We start from the raw sequence: 16,095 nt of genomic DNA on the forward strand, positions 1-16,095 counted from the left end.
TTCAGAAGTTTGCTTATGCTCACCTGAAATAAGGTTTAATTAGCTTTTAAACTCTGTGATCTGGGTGAAAACATTTTTGGTTGCCCTTAAATCTTCTCAATTCTCAAATAATTTTGTCCCATTCCTCCTGAAAGAACTGGCGTAATGCTGCCTTGTGTGCATTTTTCAGATCTTAAACCTAATTTTCTATGGGACTGAGATCAGGGCTTTTGTGACTGACACTTGAAAACATCAACTTTGTTATCCTTAAGCTAATTTGTAGCATATTTGGGTGTATGTTTTGTATCATTGTCCATTTGTCCTCAAGTCCTAATTTGCTGGCTGATGTCTCAAGAAGTTGCTTCAATTGTTCCACACAATGTTCTTTCCTCAAGATGCCGTCATTTTTGTGATGTGCACCAGTCCCTCCTGCGGCAAAACACCGACACAAGATGCTGCCACCTCTGTATTTCACAGTTGGGAAATGTGTGTTCAGGTTGAGAGTTCAAAAATAAAACTAATCAGAACAGCCAAACATATCAGTGCGACCAAAGGAAATGTTTTCCAAAAAATGAGGTCTCTGACAAATGGCTTATTTCTTGTCAATTAACGATTATGATTAACTCTGATTTTCCTGACGCCTCTTTCTTTCTTTGGTATTACTTATTGATACTAAAAAAAGAATAACAGAGTGTTTGCAGAACATTAGCAGCATCTACACCAAACCTTGTTGCCAGAGGGACCAGGGAGCCTGTAGCAACGGAGGCCCCCACTGATTAGGAAAAGATTGGATGTTTTGAGTTTTGGCCTGATCAACCTGAACATGTTCTGATTCCAATCACCTGCTGATTAGACAGTTCATCTCTGGGTTTGTAAACTGCTCTACCAGTATGTTTAAAGAGGTTCTGACAAAGATAATGCCAAAATGTGAGCTACAATTACGAATAAAAGCAGATGCAGCATAAGACGCTGTGATCTAACTGCGGTTGTCTGCCATTAGGTCATTTTGTCCATCAAGAGAAATCTTGTCGTTGGATCAGTGGAATATTATTATCATAAAGACATTTATTTTTTCTTGTTTTCAGAGGCTGCAGGAAACACAAACTAGATGCAGAATAAATTAAACTGTTCAGTTTGAATAATTTTCTGGCCGCCTCCAAATTCTGCTGTGCACATGATCTCAGCCTCCTCTGTTCGCAGTACAATGTTTTGTGTGGGAGGAAGTTAAAAGCATCTTCATCAAAAGAGGATTACATGCTGAGACTCAAATATACCCTGAACAGAACATGTTGTCATGTCCCTGTTTGATATGCATCATACGGTGGAGAGAAGGAGGAGGGGAACACAGAAGGGATCTTTGACTGTAAATTAAAGACTCAAGATTTCTGAATTTATGTTAATAATTTCAACGGTTAATAGCTTACCAGCAACATATATCTTTCCAGTTTTCTTGTATAAATCGAGGTTGGTTGGTCCAGAAGTCATGAGCTAGCAGCTAGCTAAAAGAGGCCAAGACCAAAGTGAACTTCAAGCACTGTGAACCTACCACTGAGTGTACGAAGGAGCTGAAGTGTCTTGGATGGAGCGGGAGAGAAGCACTGATGGCGCCAGAGTTTAGCCAAAAAGGACGACCTCATGATTTCTGTGTCCCGACCCTCAGCTATGGTCATAGATAATTACTGAAAGGACATCCGGGTCAGCCTCCAGGTGTGGAGCTCTGTCCTCTGAGAGGAGCACCCAGCTGTTGCTCCTTTGCGATGAAGGGGGTAATTTGAGGTCAGGATGTCCTCTGAATTACCCCCCACTCCCACCCACTCTGCAGGTTTTCCAGGCACTTCCCACCACGAGGAAATCCTGAGCCAAAAGTAAACAAACGTAATAATAAATTCAATACAAATGTCTGTGATGCACGAGGGAAATTTTGAACTGTAAAGGCCCCTAAAGTCGAACATCTCACAAGCCCTGACCTATATCTATATCTATATATATCTATATGCACTCATTCCACAAATTTACTTTCAATGTTGGTGTTTTAAAGATTTATCTGAACTACTCATTTTCCATGTGTTGGATGCACACGTCTACATTTATTAATCCACACAGCATCAGTTATCACAGGGCAGATATTATAAAATGATGCAGACTAAAATCTGACCATTGTCGCTATCAGTAAGGTCATAATTCTGACTGGATGTCTCACCCCTGTTCTTGGTAGACTAAGGTCATTTAAACTGGTCAGTCTCCTGGGATATATGCTGCTTTTAAACACAATATTTTAATTTAAATAGGGCTAGGCCCAATTCAGAGCTTTGTTTTTCAGTTTATTTCATTACAAAACTACTTCAATGAGTGCTTGGGATCATTGTGCTGTTAGAAAACCCCACATTCGCCCTGCAGTTGAGGAAAGGCTGAAGAAACTAAAGGTGCCGTTTTACTCAAATGCGATTTCTGCAGGCGTATCTCTGGCCACGTGAGTCGATGTTGATGTTAAACTGGCTTCAGTGTGGACAGTGTTTTTTCAGCATCTTGCAGTACATGCTAGGCTAGCACGTTGGTGCCACCTGAGTCGTTTTCTTCCTTCAGTTTAGGCCTTCCTTCAGATCTTACACCAATTTACAGCTGCTTGAATTGATCATGTCGGAATCTGCAGCATTTTAGAAAAACGCCCTAAGTTGTTCTCTAAGTTCTGTAAACCCACATTTCCCCTTCCTAGAATATCTCTGGAGTTGTTTGAGTATTTTGAGAGTTGATCGATCCAATGATGGCAGTCACAGAGAAAGTAGCAGCAGCAGCAGCAGCTATAGTCAGGATCAGTAAGAAGACACTAATAGACTTTGGTCTGGTTATATGCATTGGTTGTCGGACAGGCTGTTCAGAGAAATTGTTCACTTTTGGCATCTACAGCTCATTGAAGTTGTTTGTTGTACAACCACCGTCATCTCCACCTATGATGTCTTCATGTTGAGGTGGGAAAGTTTCAGATATGCAGCAAGTGCTGCTGTTTAAACGCCTTTATTGGAGGGTAAACGGTTCTAACATGAGCTGCGTGAGGAACGCAGGGCTTTAAAGATGTGGCTCTGTACCAACTCATTTGCATGAAAATATGCTGAAAACTTGCTGATGCAGTGAAGTCACACAGCAGCAAATAAACATCCTCTGTTGTTTTTTTTCATGTTTGTTTCACTTCTTTACACAACACACAGCAAGTAAATGACAGCTGCATTCAAAGGACTTTGAAAACATTTCTACAATCACATACACTATTCAGAAGTTGAGTGTTAAGAGTCGCTGCCTTACAGCAGCGTCTGGAGATTCTCCTCACAGCCACACAGCAATCTCTCCTTCTTCCTCCACTTGTGCAATTGCACTCACTATTACGATTTTCCATTGATTTTAATTAAGACTTGCTCAGCAGGAGAAAATTCCAGGCAGATTACTGTGTAAGAACCGGAATGATCAGCACATTTTTCCAGCCGAACAGATAAAGCCTGCTGCAGTGAAGCTGGAGTTACACAGCGCCTTCTCCACATCACGGAGCCGATGGCGGCGCATCGTCCTAAAGAACCTGAATCCATACATGACAAAAATGTTTGTCTTGTCTTCACAAAAGCAGAAACTGAAAGATGCTTCTTTTTCTTTTTTTTTTTTTTTTTGGTAATTTAAATGTGTTGTTTTACTTTTCAGGAACCCGTTTAGCACAGCAGTTTCCACAAGAGGTGAAATTACAGTTTTTGAAATATAACTCAAAGTTGTGCAGGAAATGATGGTTTCCAGGCCAGCAGGAGCTCTGAACCATCTTCACAGGTTTATGACAAAAAGATTTTGTAAAAGCGACTTTAGATCAGGGCATGATGTGTTAATTTGTGACAAATTTTTTCAGACAGGTTGTGTTTAAGTTTCTTGATTCTGCAGGCTGGTAGTAATCAGGCCTGGTTGTGGCTGGTGATTTATCACAGTTAAATTTCAAATGGGTGAGGTTAGGCCAGCACAACTCATCAAATGCAATAAACACTCAAGTTATGTTTGTTATTTACTTGTTGATCTGAAACGTGTGACTAAAAGGCAAAAACAAAAAAAAAAAGGTGAGGGGGGGGCAGCACTTTTTCAAAGCGCAATGATTTATGATTTTGTTTATTATTCAGAGCATGAGTGGCAAAATTAATGATAGAAAAAACAGTGAAGGGAGCCCAAAAATAGAAAGAAAAATTATATTCTTAAAAATCAATTTCTTTCCTGAATACTGCTTTCATTTGTCCAAGTTGTGGAGATGTCTATGTCAATGTGATCCGTAGACAACTCTCTTTTTCGAAAGGAAAAACACTCTCATAACGCACTGGTGTGAAAGTAAAAGAAAAAAGGGAAAAAGAAAACTATATTAAAAGTGTAGAGCTTTAAGGAAAGCTAACACTAACAATCAGCCAACATTAAGATGTTTATTTGTTAATAGTTTCAGTCTATTTCTATCTGAAATCACTTGGTCACTGATATTAACTGTGGCATAGCAGTGACCGCTCTGTACGCATTTATTCAGCGGGTTTCTAAGAACCACATGTCTGTGTTGTGCAGTTGAAGTCAAAGTGGAGCTCTCTCTCCTGGAAAAAGAAAAAGAAGTGGACGGCCTGTCCCCTAATGGCAAAGCGAGCCCCTTCGCCGACTGCAGACCGAATGGGGCCCTGGCTCACAGCTCTGACGAAGACTCCATGCTGCTGCCGCTCAACCACAACTCCCGGGAATATGTGGAGGCCTCCGTGTGTCACGTTAAAGACTTGGAAAATGGACAGTAAGGAAAAAGGAATCATATATTTACTTGATTTTTTTTTTCTTACAAGAAGCAGATCATTCTGCTTCCTTTCACTCCTGCATCCCCTGCACCTTAAAGGTTTTGTTATGTTAGACGTCGTCTTTTATTAAAACATATGTGATACAGTAAAGCAAGGTATTTTTTACTTTTTAAGAGGAAGGAAAGACATGCATGGTTTGGAGTTTTGTTTTGATGAGTATAAATCAGAAGAATGTGTGACATGTCATGTTATTCAACCTTTTGCTTCAAATCAGGTTCAAGTCTTTTAAAGAACATCTCTACCAGCTTTGCACATCTACTCACTGGATGTTTTGCTCATTCTTTATTGTAAGGCAGCTTAAGATCACTCAGACTGCACTTTGACTAGGACACGTTGAGCTAAACCCTGCCATTGTGGCTCAGGCTGTATGTCAGACTGAGCCACACCTCAAAATCAAGTGTTTACAGCTTCTAACGCATGTTTTCTTACAGAAAGTCCTTGTATCTGTAAGTCAAGCACAGTGTTATGCTGCCATTTGCACGGTGTGCTCAGAGTGATCTACGTTAGTTTTCCTTCGCACATAGTGTGCTGCATGTTGGTCAGAAGTTTCAAGTTGGACTCTTCTGATCAGAACGTTGCAAAACGGAAACTGAGCTTTTCTTTCAACAATGACTTCTTGTGAGAAATGTTCTGGATCTCTGCAGCTCATCCAAGGTTACCAAGGGACTCCTGGCACTTTTCAGGCAGTGGATATTTTCTTACTACCTAACTCTGATCTAAACTTCTCCACTACTTTTCCCCTGACCCGTCTGCTCTCTTTCTTCCTTGATCTTCATGGTGCCGTTTGTCCACTAGTACAAACCTCCACAGAACAGCAACACAGGTGGAAGCTATTTAATGATTAAGGGATTCATGAAGGCTTTTATTTCCTCTTTGATTTAGGGATATCACATCAGTGTGAGGATATGGCAATAAAATATATTGAAGCTTGTTGTTGTAATGCGACCAATTGTGGAAAAAGCCTTAAATAAAGCTGTTATGGTGATTCTACCAAGGCTTTGATTGATCTCAGGCTGGACATCTACAGCAAACGTCCAACAGGTTGTTCTAGTTTCAGCTGGTTGATATGCTAACTTTACACAGATGGATGAGTCTCCTTCTATATTAGGCTTGTGTTGCCATCCAGAATCATTGAGCATTATTTAATGAGTTTGCTGTGTCTAAGTTTAAGCCCTGAAGCAGGGAGTCAATGGCAGCAAAGAAAACAGTGATGAATGATGAATATATAAAAGTGTACAGAAAATACAGACTTTTTTATGCTAACAATATAAGAACCAGAAAACTAAATGCAGTCTCAGATACTGTGAAACAACAAATGATTTTTGCAAGGCATTGTTGCTGTTTTCACATTATGCATAATTTAGTTTGCCCCTTGAATTTGTCGTTTGCCTGATTGTTGAAAAAGAACCTGCTCTGTTTTTGCGCCTGGGACAGAATGCGAGAGGTGGATCTGGGATGTGGCAGAGCTTTGCTCATCAAACAACACGGGGAGTTTTCCGCCATGGCCCACAAGTGTCCGCACTACGGAGCACCGCTGGTCAAAGGTCAGAATTGTGTTGATTATCATTGTGACTATTATTTTACATCACTTGGACACCTTTGACTTACCACCTCTCCTTGTAGGTGTCCTATCCAAAGGACATGTGCGCTGTCCCTGGCACGGCGCCTGTTTCAGCACAGCAACAGGAGACATAGAGGACTTCCCAGGTCTGGACAGTCTGCCTACCTTCCAGGTGACCTTCCCTGCTGCTGGTCCCTCCTAACACTTTGTCTGCCTAATCAAAAAAGTGAACACGTCGCTTGATGTCTGTTTGCTCCAGGTCAGAGTTGAGAAGGACAAGGTGATCATTCGTGCAAACAAGCAGGTAATAAACAAGCAAACAAAAACAAAAACAAAAAAAGAATGGGAATATTTTATCTAAAACTTTTTCCACATTTTGTCACATTACAACCACAGACTTCAGTGGATTTTATTGGAGTTTCTTGTCATGGGTTATTAACAAACTGAGCAAAATTCTGAAATTGGAGAAGTATTGATGATTTCCAGAGATTTTGCATGGATAAAAATCTTAAAAGTGTGGCATGGATTTGTATTCATCTCCTCTAAGTTGTCACTTCGTAGAATCAGTGCAATTAGGGCATGTCTTTACCACTGGTGGACATCTGCAGTCTCAGGTAACTGCTTTGTCCGTTTTGGAAAATTGCTTTGACTCAAATTAGATCGAGAACAAAATTCAAGCAACGGCTTTACAGTTTATATTGTCGGCTAAACTTTGACCATCCTCACACATGAACATGCTTTAATCTGAACTATTAAACTATCGGTTTTAGATCTAGCTGGTAGTTTAAGGTGGTTGAATATCTGCAGACGGTCTGTTGCAGCCTCTAACAGGTTTTGTTCCTGCTCTGTTTTTAGCGCTATCCTTCCATCAACTCTGACGAGCTCCTGGCTTTCTTTCAGCAATAGCTTCACATTTCCATGAAGGTCATTTATGGACTGCGAAACTTATATCTTGCTGACAGATTTGTCCACTTGATTGGTGGATCTCTGCAGCTCCTAGGCTTTATTACTGCACCTAAGACGTTAGTGCTCCCCGGACTTCACCTGTCAGTTTAGTTGGATGTCCATGTCTTGGTTGGTTTGTTGCTGTACCATGCTCAGATGATAGGCGAAGCACCACTCTTTTGAAGTTTTCAAAGCTCTGTACTTTGTTTTATAATTTGTCAAAATGTGAAAAAGTTCTGCAGGCAGAAGTTGAACAAAGCTGCTAATGAATTCATTAATCTTTAATACCGTTTCAGGCTCTTCAGTCCCAAAAGAGATCGAAACCCATGTCCCGATGTTCGGCCGTCATCAACTCCAACACAGGCTTCAGCCATGTTCTCATCATCGGCTCAGGTTGGTGTAGACCACCAACTTGTTTTTAATATGAAAAAAAAAAACTGTTTCCATATCTTCTTCTTAAAAGACAATAGGGTTGAAATTTGTGAATTTGTCGGCAGGTCCAGCGAGCCTGGTGTGTGCAGAGACACTGAGGCAGGAAGGCTTCACAGATCGCATCGTCATGTGCACCATGGACAGACATCCTCCGTATGACAGGCCTAAACTGAGTAAGGTTTGTACACAGACTCCAGCCATGTACACTGAGACGCAGCTCATTATGTTGGGAAGCTTACATAAGAGACTGCAGAGTTGCTGCTTTGGTCAGTGGCTCTTTAGGGAACAGCTACTCATTGTGCAGCAGCCAAGCTTAAGAAAGTTGAGAGTTGGGACAGTTCTACAGAGCCTCAGGAAAGCAACCACCACAATCTTGAATGTCATTTATTAGGAATTTATTTGATGGATCAACACAAAGTAGAGCTTAGCTTTGAAGTGGAAGATGAGTTAATGGTAAGATCAATGGAGCAAAACAGGACAATGATGGATAAAAATCTGTCTGCAGCTGCAGAAGAGCTTGAGAATAAGGCAAAGGTTTACAGTCCAGCAGGAAGATGGTGCCAAACCATCAATCAAAGCTACAAAACGATTGTTTAGATTAAAGTACATGCATATGTTAGAATAGATGAGCCGGTCAAGACTAAATTAAACTGAGAATCTGTGGCAAGACTTGAAAATTGCTCATTTCCATCCAATCTTACTGTGATTGAGCTGTTTTACAAAGAATGAGCAACAATTTTGGTGTCTAGATGTGAAAAGTTGGGGTAAAATTTCAGAAAACTGTGGTTCTATAAACATTTGACTCCAGAGTCTAAATAGTAATGCACAGAACATTTTGTCAGATCTGTACATGTAAACAAATTTCAGTCCATTTCATAATTATGCCACACCTTATTTTGGTGTAGTTTGTGGTTGCAAAACGTAACAAAATGGGAAGAAGTTCAAATGATGCAAGGCTTGGTATAGACTAAAGAAAAGAACATTATTAGCTTTTTTATTACGTCCACAAATTATACTGATGATGGCTCAGAATACCGTCATAATATTAAGTTTAAAATGATCTTTAAACAGTTTTCAGCAGGGTGAAATAGAAATGCAGTTCACGGTTTTTGCTCTGTGTTTGTAACTTTGTTGTCTTCAGTCTTTAGAAAGCACAGCAGAGCAGCTGAGGTTACGCTCCATGGACTTCCTACAGGACCACGACATTGAGCTGCTCACAGAAAAAGAGGTGAGGGACTTTGGACAATTTATCTAATAAATGAAACCATTTTTTTTATTTTAAGTTTGTTTAAGCAAAAAGTCTCCAACAATCGTTTTAGGTTGTAGCAATGGATGTTAAGACTCGATCTGTAACTTTTGAAGACGGCTTGAGGATGGAGTACAGGAAACTCTTTATTGCTTCAGGAAGCAAGTAAGAAAAATAACTAATTCTGTCTGATGACTAAGTAGCCGAAACTCTTAATGCCTAATTTGATTTAATTGTTTTAAAGACCAAAACCAATGAGCTACAAGGGGAAAGACGTCAGGAATGTTTTCCATCTCCGGACGCCTGAGGACGCTAACAGCATAGCGAGGCTTGCCAACAACAAGAACGCCGTGATTGTGGGAACGTCTTTTGTTGGTGAGACAAAAACTCATATTTAATTATTTCATTCTCAATTAAAGTAAAATCAAATAAAAAAAAATGTGTGTTTAATATTCAAAATAGCTCAGCATTGTTTTTTATCCTTATGACTCTACAATATGCCCAAAGCTCAACAATAGGCTAAAAACAGCCTGATAAGAAAATTTAAATGTGTTTTAAAAAGATCAAAATTAATAAGTAAGTCACTTCATTGGACACTTCCAGTTGGTGTCATTACTTAATTAGATTTTTAAAAAGCCAAGATAAAAAAGCTGACATTGCTCCTTTTAAAAATATATTTATTATTATTAATAGACTATTGCTGTTTTGTGTGCACAAAAGTGTAGATCCTGAAGATTTACTGTCTTTCTTTTCATCTAAGCATGCTGTTTTTAATAACTCTTTATTTTTTTTATTTGTTTGTAAATTTGCCCTTACACATTCAGCACAGTATGTTATTCTTATTTTTCTGTTCCTACCTTAGTATGAATCAGCTGTGAAGAGATGATGATTTTAGCTTGTTTTGGGCACCTTGCGGTCACTAAGTCGACTGCAAACTCATCTGTAAAATCTGGTATGCTGAGGAGATCAAAATATATTAATGTGCAAAAATAGCCCAGTCAAAGTCCAGGCTTGAATCCAAAGGCAGACTTGAAAAAATGATTTTCACAAACACCATCCATCCACTCTGTCTGAGCTTCGGCAATTTTACTAATTAGAATCTGCAACAGTTTCAAAGCTGGCAAATCCATCATATATCCACAGTAGAGCTGAGTCTGGTTAATCAAAGTATTTACTTCCTGGGGGCCGAACACAAATGCAAATTCACTTTTCATGTTTTTATTAATTTAAAAAATGTTGAAACCCATGTACCTTTTCCTTCTACATCACAAGTAGGCTCTACTTTGAGTTATATATAAAACAACTTAAAGTTGAAAAATAACAACTTAAGGTTGTTATTTATAGGTTTTGTCCACATTTTGTTTATGGTGACAAAATGGTTCAGTAGGATGTGTACTTTGCAGTGTAATTATTGTGCACAGGGAATGAAACTGTTTGATGGGACTCATAAGCAGCCGCTTTATGCTGGAGAGCGATTGGTGCTTTAAATTATGACAACATTACTATTGGTTTATATGCAAAGGTAGAAATATATATAAAAGTCGGACAACAGGGGGCAGTGTGGTGCTTTCGCAGATGCTGCGGCAGAAACATATAAGTCTTCCCAGTCATGCTGACTAAACAATATTAAAGACTAAATACGGCCCTGTGTAGAAAAAATGCTTTTTTTAAATGCAGAAATATAAAAAAAAAAACACTGATTGTGAGGTTTTCTCTTTGTCTCTAAATTCTCAAGGACCTTCCTGAAATAAAAGAATAGCTCACATGAGTTTGAAGCTATAATACAGAGAGCTTGTTGCAAGGATACACCTGCAGACCACAGAGGGTGCAGAGGGAGGAGTTTTCAATGTTCACTGTTTAAAAGTTGGGGCTGGCCTAATAAATGGAAAGAGATTTGCTTAGACAGATTAAAATAAATGCAGGAAAACATTTCCCACCTTGTGTTTTGTTGTGCTGACAGGTATGGAGGTGGCTGCAGCTCTGACTGATAAGGCCCACTCAGTGTCTGTCATCGGGATCGAGCCGGTCCCCTTCAAAAAAGCTCTCGGGGAGAAAGTAGGGAAAGCCATAATGAAGGTAAAGGCTCCCTCCGTCCTGGGAATTTAAGCCTTTGTGAACATGAAGCACATCCACAGCGCCGTCATCAGTATTCTCCCCGAGAATACGCTGCTGGTTAAAATGCAAATCCCATTAGTTGTTTCTGCTGCTGGTCAATACCGCGCCAGAAATTGGAGCAACGATTGATCATTGAAAAGAAGTGGAGGCTGCTGTGAAGTGTCCCTGTTGTGGTTTCGGTGTAACTCTGAGGTGTCTTCGTCTCTGCAGCTGTTTGAGACAAACAGGGTGAAGTTCTACATGCTGAACGAAGTGTCGGAGATGATTGGTCAACATGGACAGGTATTCAGAAAGTGAGAGAAATAGCAGGACATACTGCTTAGTCTCCTCCTCTGCAGAATCTGGAAACCTTAAAGTTTAAAGTATTTATTTATGTAACATGAAATAATTAAGTGAACACAAGTGCAGCAGCTACTGTTTTACATCAAAATGAACCATTTTTGCCCCCTGTTTCACAGCTGAAGGAAGTTGTTCTGAAGAGTGGGAAAGTCCTGCGGGCGGACGTGTGCGTCATCGGAGCAGGTAGTAAATGTGCTTTCTCTCTTTTTTCCTGCCAGCCTCCCACATGTTAAGCCTGCTGACATGACTCTGCTTCTGCAGGGAGTGTTCCTGCAACAGGGTTTTTGAAACAGAGCGGCATCCACTTGGACTCAAAGGGTTTCATCACCGTGAACAAGGTGTGCTGCAGTCCTCTGTGGTCTGAGTAGAAAGTCTACCTTTGTTGTGTTTTTTTTCTTTTTTTCCCACTAAAGTTCATCTCTGCTGCAGATGATGCAGACAAACGTTGACGGGGTGTTTGCTGGAGGAGACGTGGTCACGTTTCCGTTTCCACCTCGCAACAACAAGAAGGTGAACATCCCTCACTGGCAGATGGCTCATGTGCACGGTGAGCGGGTCAAAGCTCGGTTCAGACTTTGGGAAGCTGTGAAAGACGCATGTAAGATTTATTTGATTTCTCTCATTGTTGCCGACAGGCAGGGTGGCAGCTCTCGGCATGATGGGCAGAGTCTCCGAGTTCAAAACTGTGCCTTACTTCTGGTCGGCCATGTTTGGGAAGACCATTCGCTATGCAGGTGGGGGATGGGGCCGCGGAGGATGTTCCCTGACCCGGAGTATTTTGAAGAAAAATATACCTTCTGATGAGATTTCAAAGTTTTTTAAAGTGGAAAATTAAAAAGACAGGCATTGGTGTCTTAACAGCTGGGTGTAAAAGTGATTTACTATTTTTTAGATTTTAGATATTTTCATTTCACAGTTTGGTTATTTCATGTAATTTCTTATCCTTCACTTGGATGAAAGAAAACAATAATTAATCCACATTAATATTTTTTCTGAATTAGGAAGTGTATTAAAAGTGAATTAACCCTTTCATGCATAGTGGTTCACTACAGTGGACAGCTGCCTAAAAGCCATGTTTTTATGTTATAAATGCACACAGACCACTGAAGTGGACACTAATGCATCATAAAATACACTATCAATTACTGGCTATCAGCTGCAAATGCAAGAAATGATCTTTGTTAAATCCAATATGGCCGACAGACAAAGCAGCATGCCGACTGACCCGGTCCCTCCTTCTACTGTAGACGACTCTTGCATGTAAAAAAAAAATGTTGTGACATCAGATAACCCCTAAAGAACAATACTACTGATGTGTTTTTCAAATAACAACTTTGTATTTGGAGAAAAAGAAAAAAATATATATATATATATATATATATACAAAAAAAATTTCCTACTGTTTTTTATGCTTTACGAAAATAAAAATAAAAAATTGGAAAAAAAATCCCAACACAATGGATCACAATTCATGCATGAAAGAGTTAAATCAAAATTTTAACATTTCTGCTGTACTTTGCAAAACAAACAAGCTAATTCATATCCATTTCAGACCAGTTTAATCTAAATTCTGATACAGTCCAATCATCTGTCATCCTGAAAGTATTTTTTTTCCAAAATACATACAGTGCCTTTAGGAACATCCTCCCTGAAAAAGAAACACACATCATAGCTATTAAGATGAAAAACTCCAACCATTTTATGTGTCCTTTTCCGTGTTTTGAGGTTATGGCGATGGATTTGATGATGTCATCATACAAGGAGATCTGGATGAATTACGATTTGTTGCTTTTTATACAAGGTAACTGTTGCACTTTTAAACTGTAAGCCAACTAAAATATTTGGACTGTTTTACAATCGTTCGTTTGCTCTGTTCCCGTCTGAAGGAGCGAGGAAGTGGTTGCTGTCGCCAGCATGAACTATGACCCCATCGTATCTCGGGTGGCAGAGGTCTTGGGATCCGGAAAGACGATTAAAAAGCGAGACGTGGAGTAAGTCTCCATTTGGGATTTTATACTCATCGCAGTTGGAAGTTGTATTTTTAAAGTCTTGGAAAAAAAATTCACTGGGTGTTTGAGTTTGGGACTTAGAAAAAAAAGAAAGCTCTAAATGTAAAACATGAAAACATAATTAGCTAATAAAAGCTGCGGTAGCTCTAGGTTCTTTTTTTTAACATTTTTAAATGTTTATCGTATCGATAAAATACAAAAAATCCAGCAAGATTGTTTACATTCTTACAATCATGAATCTCGCCTTATTTGTTCAATTAATTTAAAGTTAAGATTTAATTTCAGTCAAGTGACTGCATTTTAGTTTGACCATCATTCAGTTTTTGCATGAATGATGCCTTGGAGTTTCCTTGCACAACCAAAAACATCCTCAGTCCTCCAATGAAACCCATTGAGACAAAATTGTTACATATTATTTTGTAACTTTTCAGGATCTTTACAACCTACAGAGTAGACTGGTCATGCAAAAAATAAAAAATGCTGGCTGCTTGTGGCATTCCTGTCAGGCCATGGCGCCCTGGGTGGTGAACCATACATCCAATGTTAAAATTGGTCCCTGAAGGCCACTCCTGGTTTATAGCCGGGGACTGGTGTCCTGTAACTTGTCCCTGGTCCAATATGTCTGAGTCAAATGGCTGAATTACCTCCTCAGTAGTCAAGTTTTGCAGAGTCTTGCTACCGACCTCATTATTAGACTCAGGTGTCTGAAGGCCTGTGTTTGAAGACCCCTGGTTTATAGCAACATTACATTAATACTTCTTGCATGTTAATTGTATTGAGTCAACGCATGCTACTGTATTTCTAAAAGCTTGATACAAAAACCTTTGTGTTTCGAAAAGAAAAAAAGTAAATGTCTTCAACAGTGACAGACGACATTGTCTCTTTGTCAAATACAGCGGCTTATATGTCAGTGTTGGTTTGTAAACGTTGCTGTTAAAATGTCCATTTTGTCTTGTCTTTTTGTTGTTCTACTGATCTTCATCTCTCTCGTGTCTTTCAATTTTGTGTGCGTGCAAACAAAAACTGAAGGATGTTAGCGCGGCTTGGCAAGTATGGAAAAACACGAGCTAATCCTTTTTATATGCAGCTGCACCATATCCACCAGCTCAAAAATGTAATAAAACTCTTTATCAGCAAGGATTTGACCACTATTGCTGTGTTGCAGGACTGGAGACATATCTTGGCTGATTGACAAAGGCTCTCATTGACTTCACCTCTGGAGTTCCCTAAAGGACAGACCCAAAGTCCACTGGATACCCTCACATGGACACTTTGGTGCTGAGGCCCTGAGCAGCTATCCTACTTCATTCACAGAAACACAGCGGACTCGATTCTCCGTCTGTCGGAGGCTCGCTCTGCTGACGACGACAGTATAACATGTTTTGCTCCGGAGAGACACTTTAACGTGACAAACTGAACCACACAGGGCTTGAACACACTGAATCACTGTGTGGGCAGATGTTTTTGTTCACAACAAAGCAATATTTCAGCCTTCGCGCTGCTGCAAGTTATATATACCTGTACTTTTTTGTTTATAAGAAGCCAGAGAAGGGCATGGGCATTTGTTTTGTATAAATACGACTGTACATAGTTATAATCCTGATTGCACTGTAACAACAAAAGAGAATACACACTTTTGAGTGGGAAATAGATCGACTGTGCTCTCACACAGACCTTAGATCTGCATGGTAGAACTTACTGCAGCAATAAAAATAAAACGATGAGTCCCAAACCAGAGAATATTAATAAAGAAGCATTAAAAATAAAAGCTTAAATCAGCAGCAGAACAAGTCCTCTTTAGACCAACCTTGAGCTTTAACGAGCTCAGTTATATGCACATGCATTTAATTTGCAACGAGATAATGTACTTCTTTGTATATGTTGCCTCGCTAGTAGAGTAAATACATTAAATTTTAATCATGTTTCTAATTAAGCTAATTATTAGTTTGTGCTTGCACAACAGATTCACGTTTTTCAAAAAATAAACAGCAATAACTCATCTAGATGAAAACTAGAAACTGTTTATTTTTGACGTTTCCAGACTCCATAGGGACTTTATTTGTTACTAACTCAGGGAACTGAGGTTTGTGGCCCAGGCTGATTGCTCCCTTACAGTCGCTGTTGCTTTAATATTCTCCCCTGCGATCTCACCGCTTCCCCTCGTTTTCCTTTAGCGATGCTTTGCAATGTTTTGAGAGGTGCAGAGCAGATGTCTCATAGCATACTGGTCTAATGAGGATCCATGCATACTTGATCCTTGACGCTTAAAGTCAACGAGGCAATTTGAAAAGCATTGTTCTTCCTACAGAGAAGCTGGAATGACGGTTTTATAACAACTTTGAAATAAAAAGTGATCCAACAGTAAAGGCCCACCGTTGCTGCTGTGTTTATTTCAGTTTTAACACTTTCTTTCCTGTGTACATCCTTGATTGGTGTTGGCTGTTTTCTGCGGTTTTAAACCCAGCATGGTAAGAAAATGAGTCATCTGTGGCGGTCCATCAAGAGCCCCAATCAACTAATTGTTTCATACCTGCTTTGAGGTTCATTAGATTTTTTCTTTTTTGGTTGTTTTATTTAAAACAGGGCTGCATAGTGATGCAGTTGGTAGCACTGTCATCTTGCAGCAAG

The 16,095-nt window shown here is 39.6% G+C and overlaps 1 protein-coding gene across 1 annotated transcript; it reads left to right on the forward strand.

The window, feature by feature from the left end:
* The first annotated feature begins 6,021 nt into the window (after positions 1-6,021).
* Positions 6,022-15,833, forward strand: aifm3 (AIF family member 3). The gene is made up of 17 exons (XM_014968341.2): positions 6,022-6,364; positions 6,444-6,553; positions 6,641-6,685; positions 7,623-7,719; positions 7,824-7,936; positions 8,900-8,986; positions 9,078-9,169; positions 9,249-9,379; positions 10,965-11,080; positions 11,330-11,401; positions 11,578-11,641; positions 11,720-11,796; positions 11,888-12,005; positions 12,094-12,192; positions 13,184-13,259; positions 13,345-13,449; positions 14,633-15,833. Exons 1-17 carry the CDS (start codon positions 6,256-6,258, stop codon positions 14,673-14,675), a joined length of 1,554 nt encoding a protein of 517 aa, XP_014823827.2. The 5' UTR covers positions 6,022-6,255; the 3' UTR covers positions 14,676-15,833.
* Positions 15,834-16,095: the final 262 nt, after the last annotated feature.

The sequence above is a fragment of the Poecilia mexicana genome, unplaced genomic scaffold, assembly GCF_051168715.1.
Source record: "Poecilia mexicana isolate PSO_F unplaced genomic scaffold, ASM5116871v1 scaffold_9, whole genome shotgun sequence".
NCBI classification, from domain to species: domain Eukaryota; kingdom Metazoa; phylum Chordata; class Actinopteri; order Cyprinodontiformes; family Poeciliidae; genus Poecilia; species Poecilia mexicana.

Bases quoted from the DNA above. Each gene is read 5' to 3' on its own strand.
- aifm3 (XM_014968341.2), top strand. From the start codon at position 6,256: ATGCGAGAGGTGGATCTGGGATGTGGCAGAGCTTTGCTCATCAAACAA. The intron at 6,365-6,443 runs GTCAGAATTGTG...CTCTCCTTGTAG, and splicing joins CGGAGCACCGCTGGTCAAAG to GTGTCCTATCCAAAGGACAT. The intron at 11,797-11,887 runs GTGTGCTGCAGT...TCTCTGCTGCAG, and splicing joins GTTTCATCACCGTGAACAAG to ATGATGCAGACAAACGTTGA.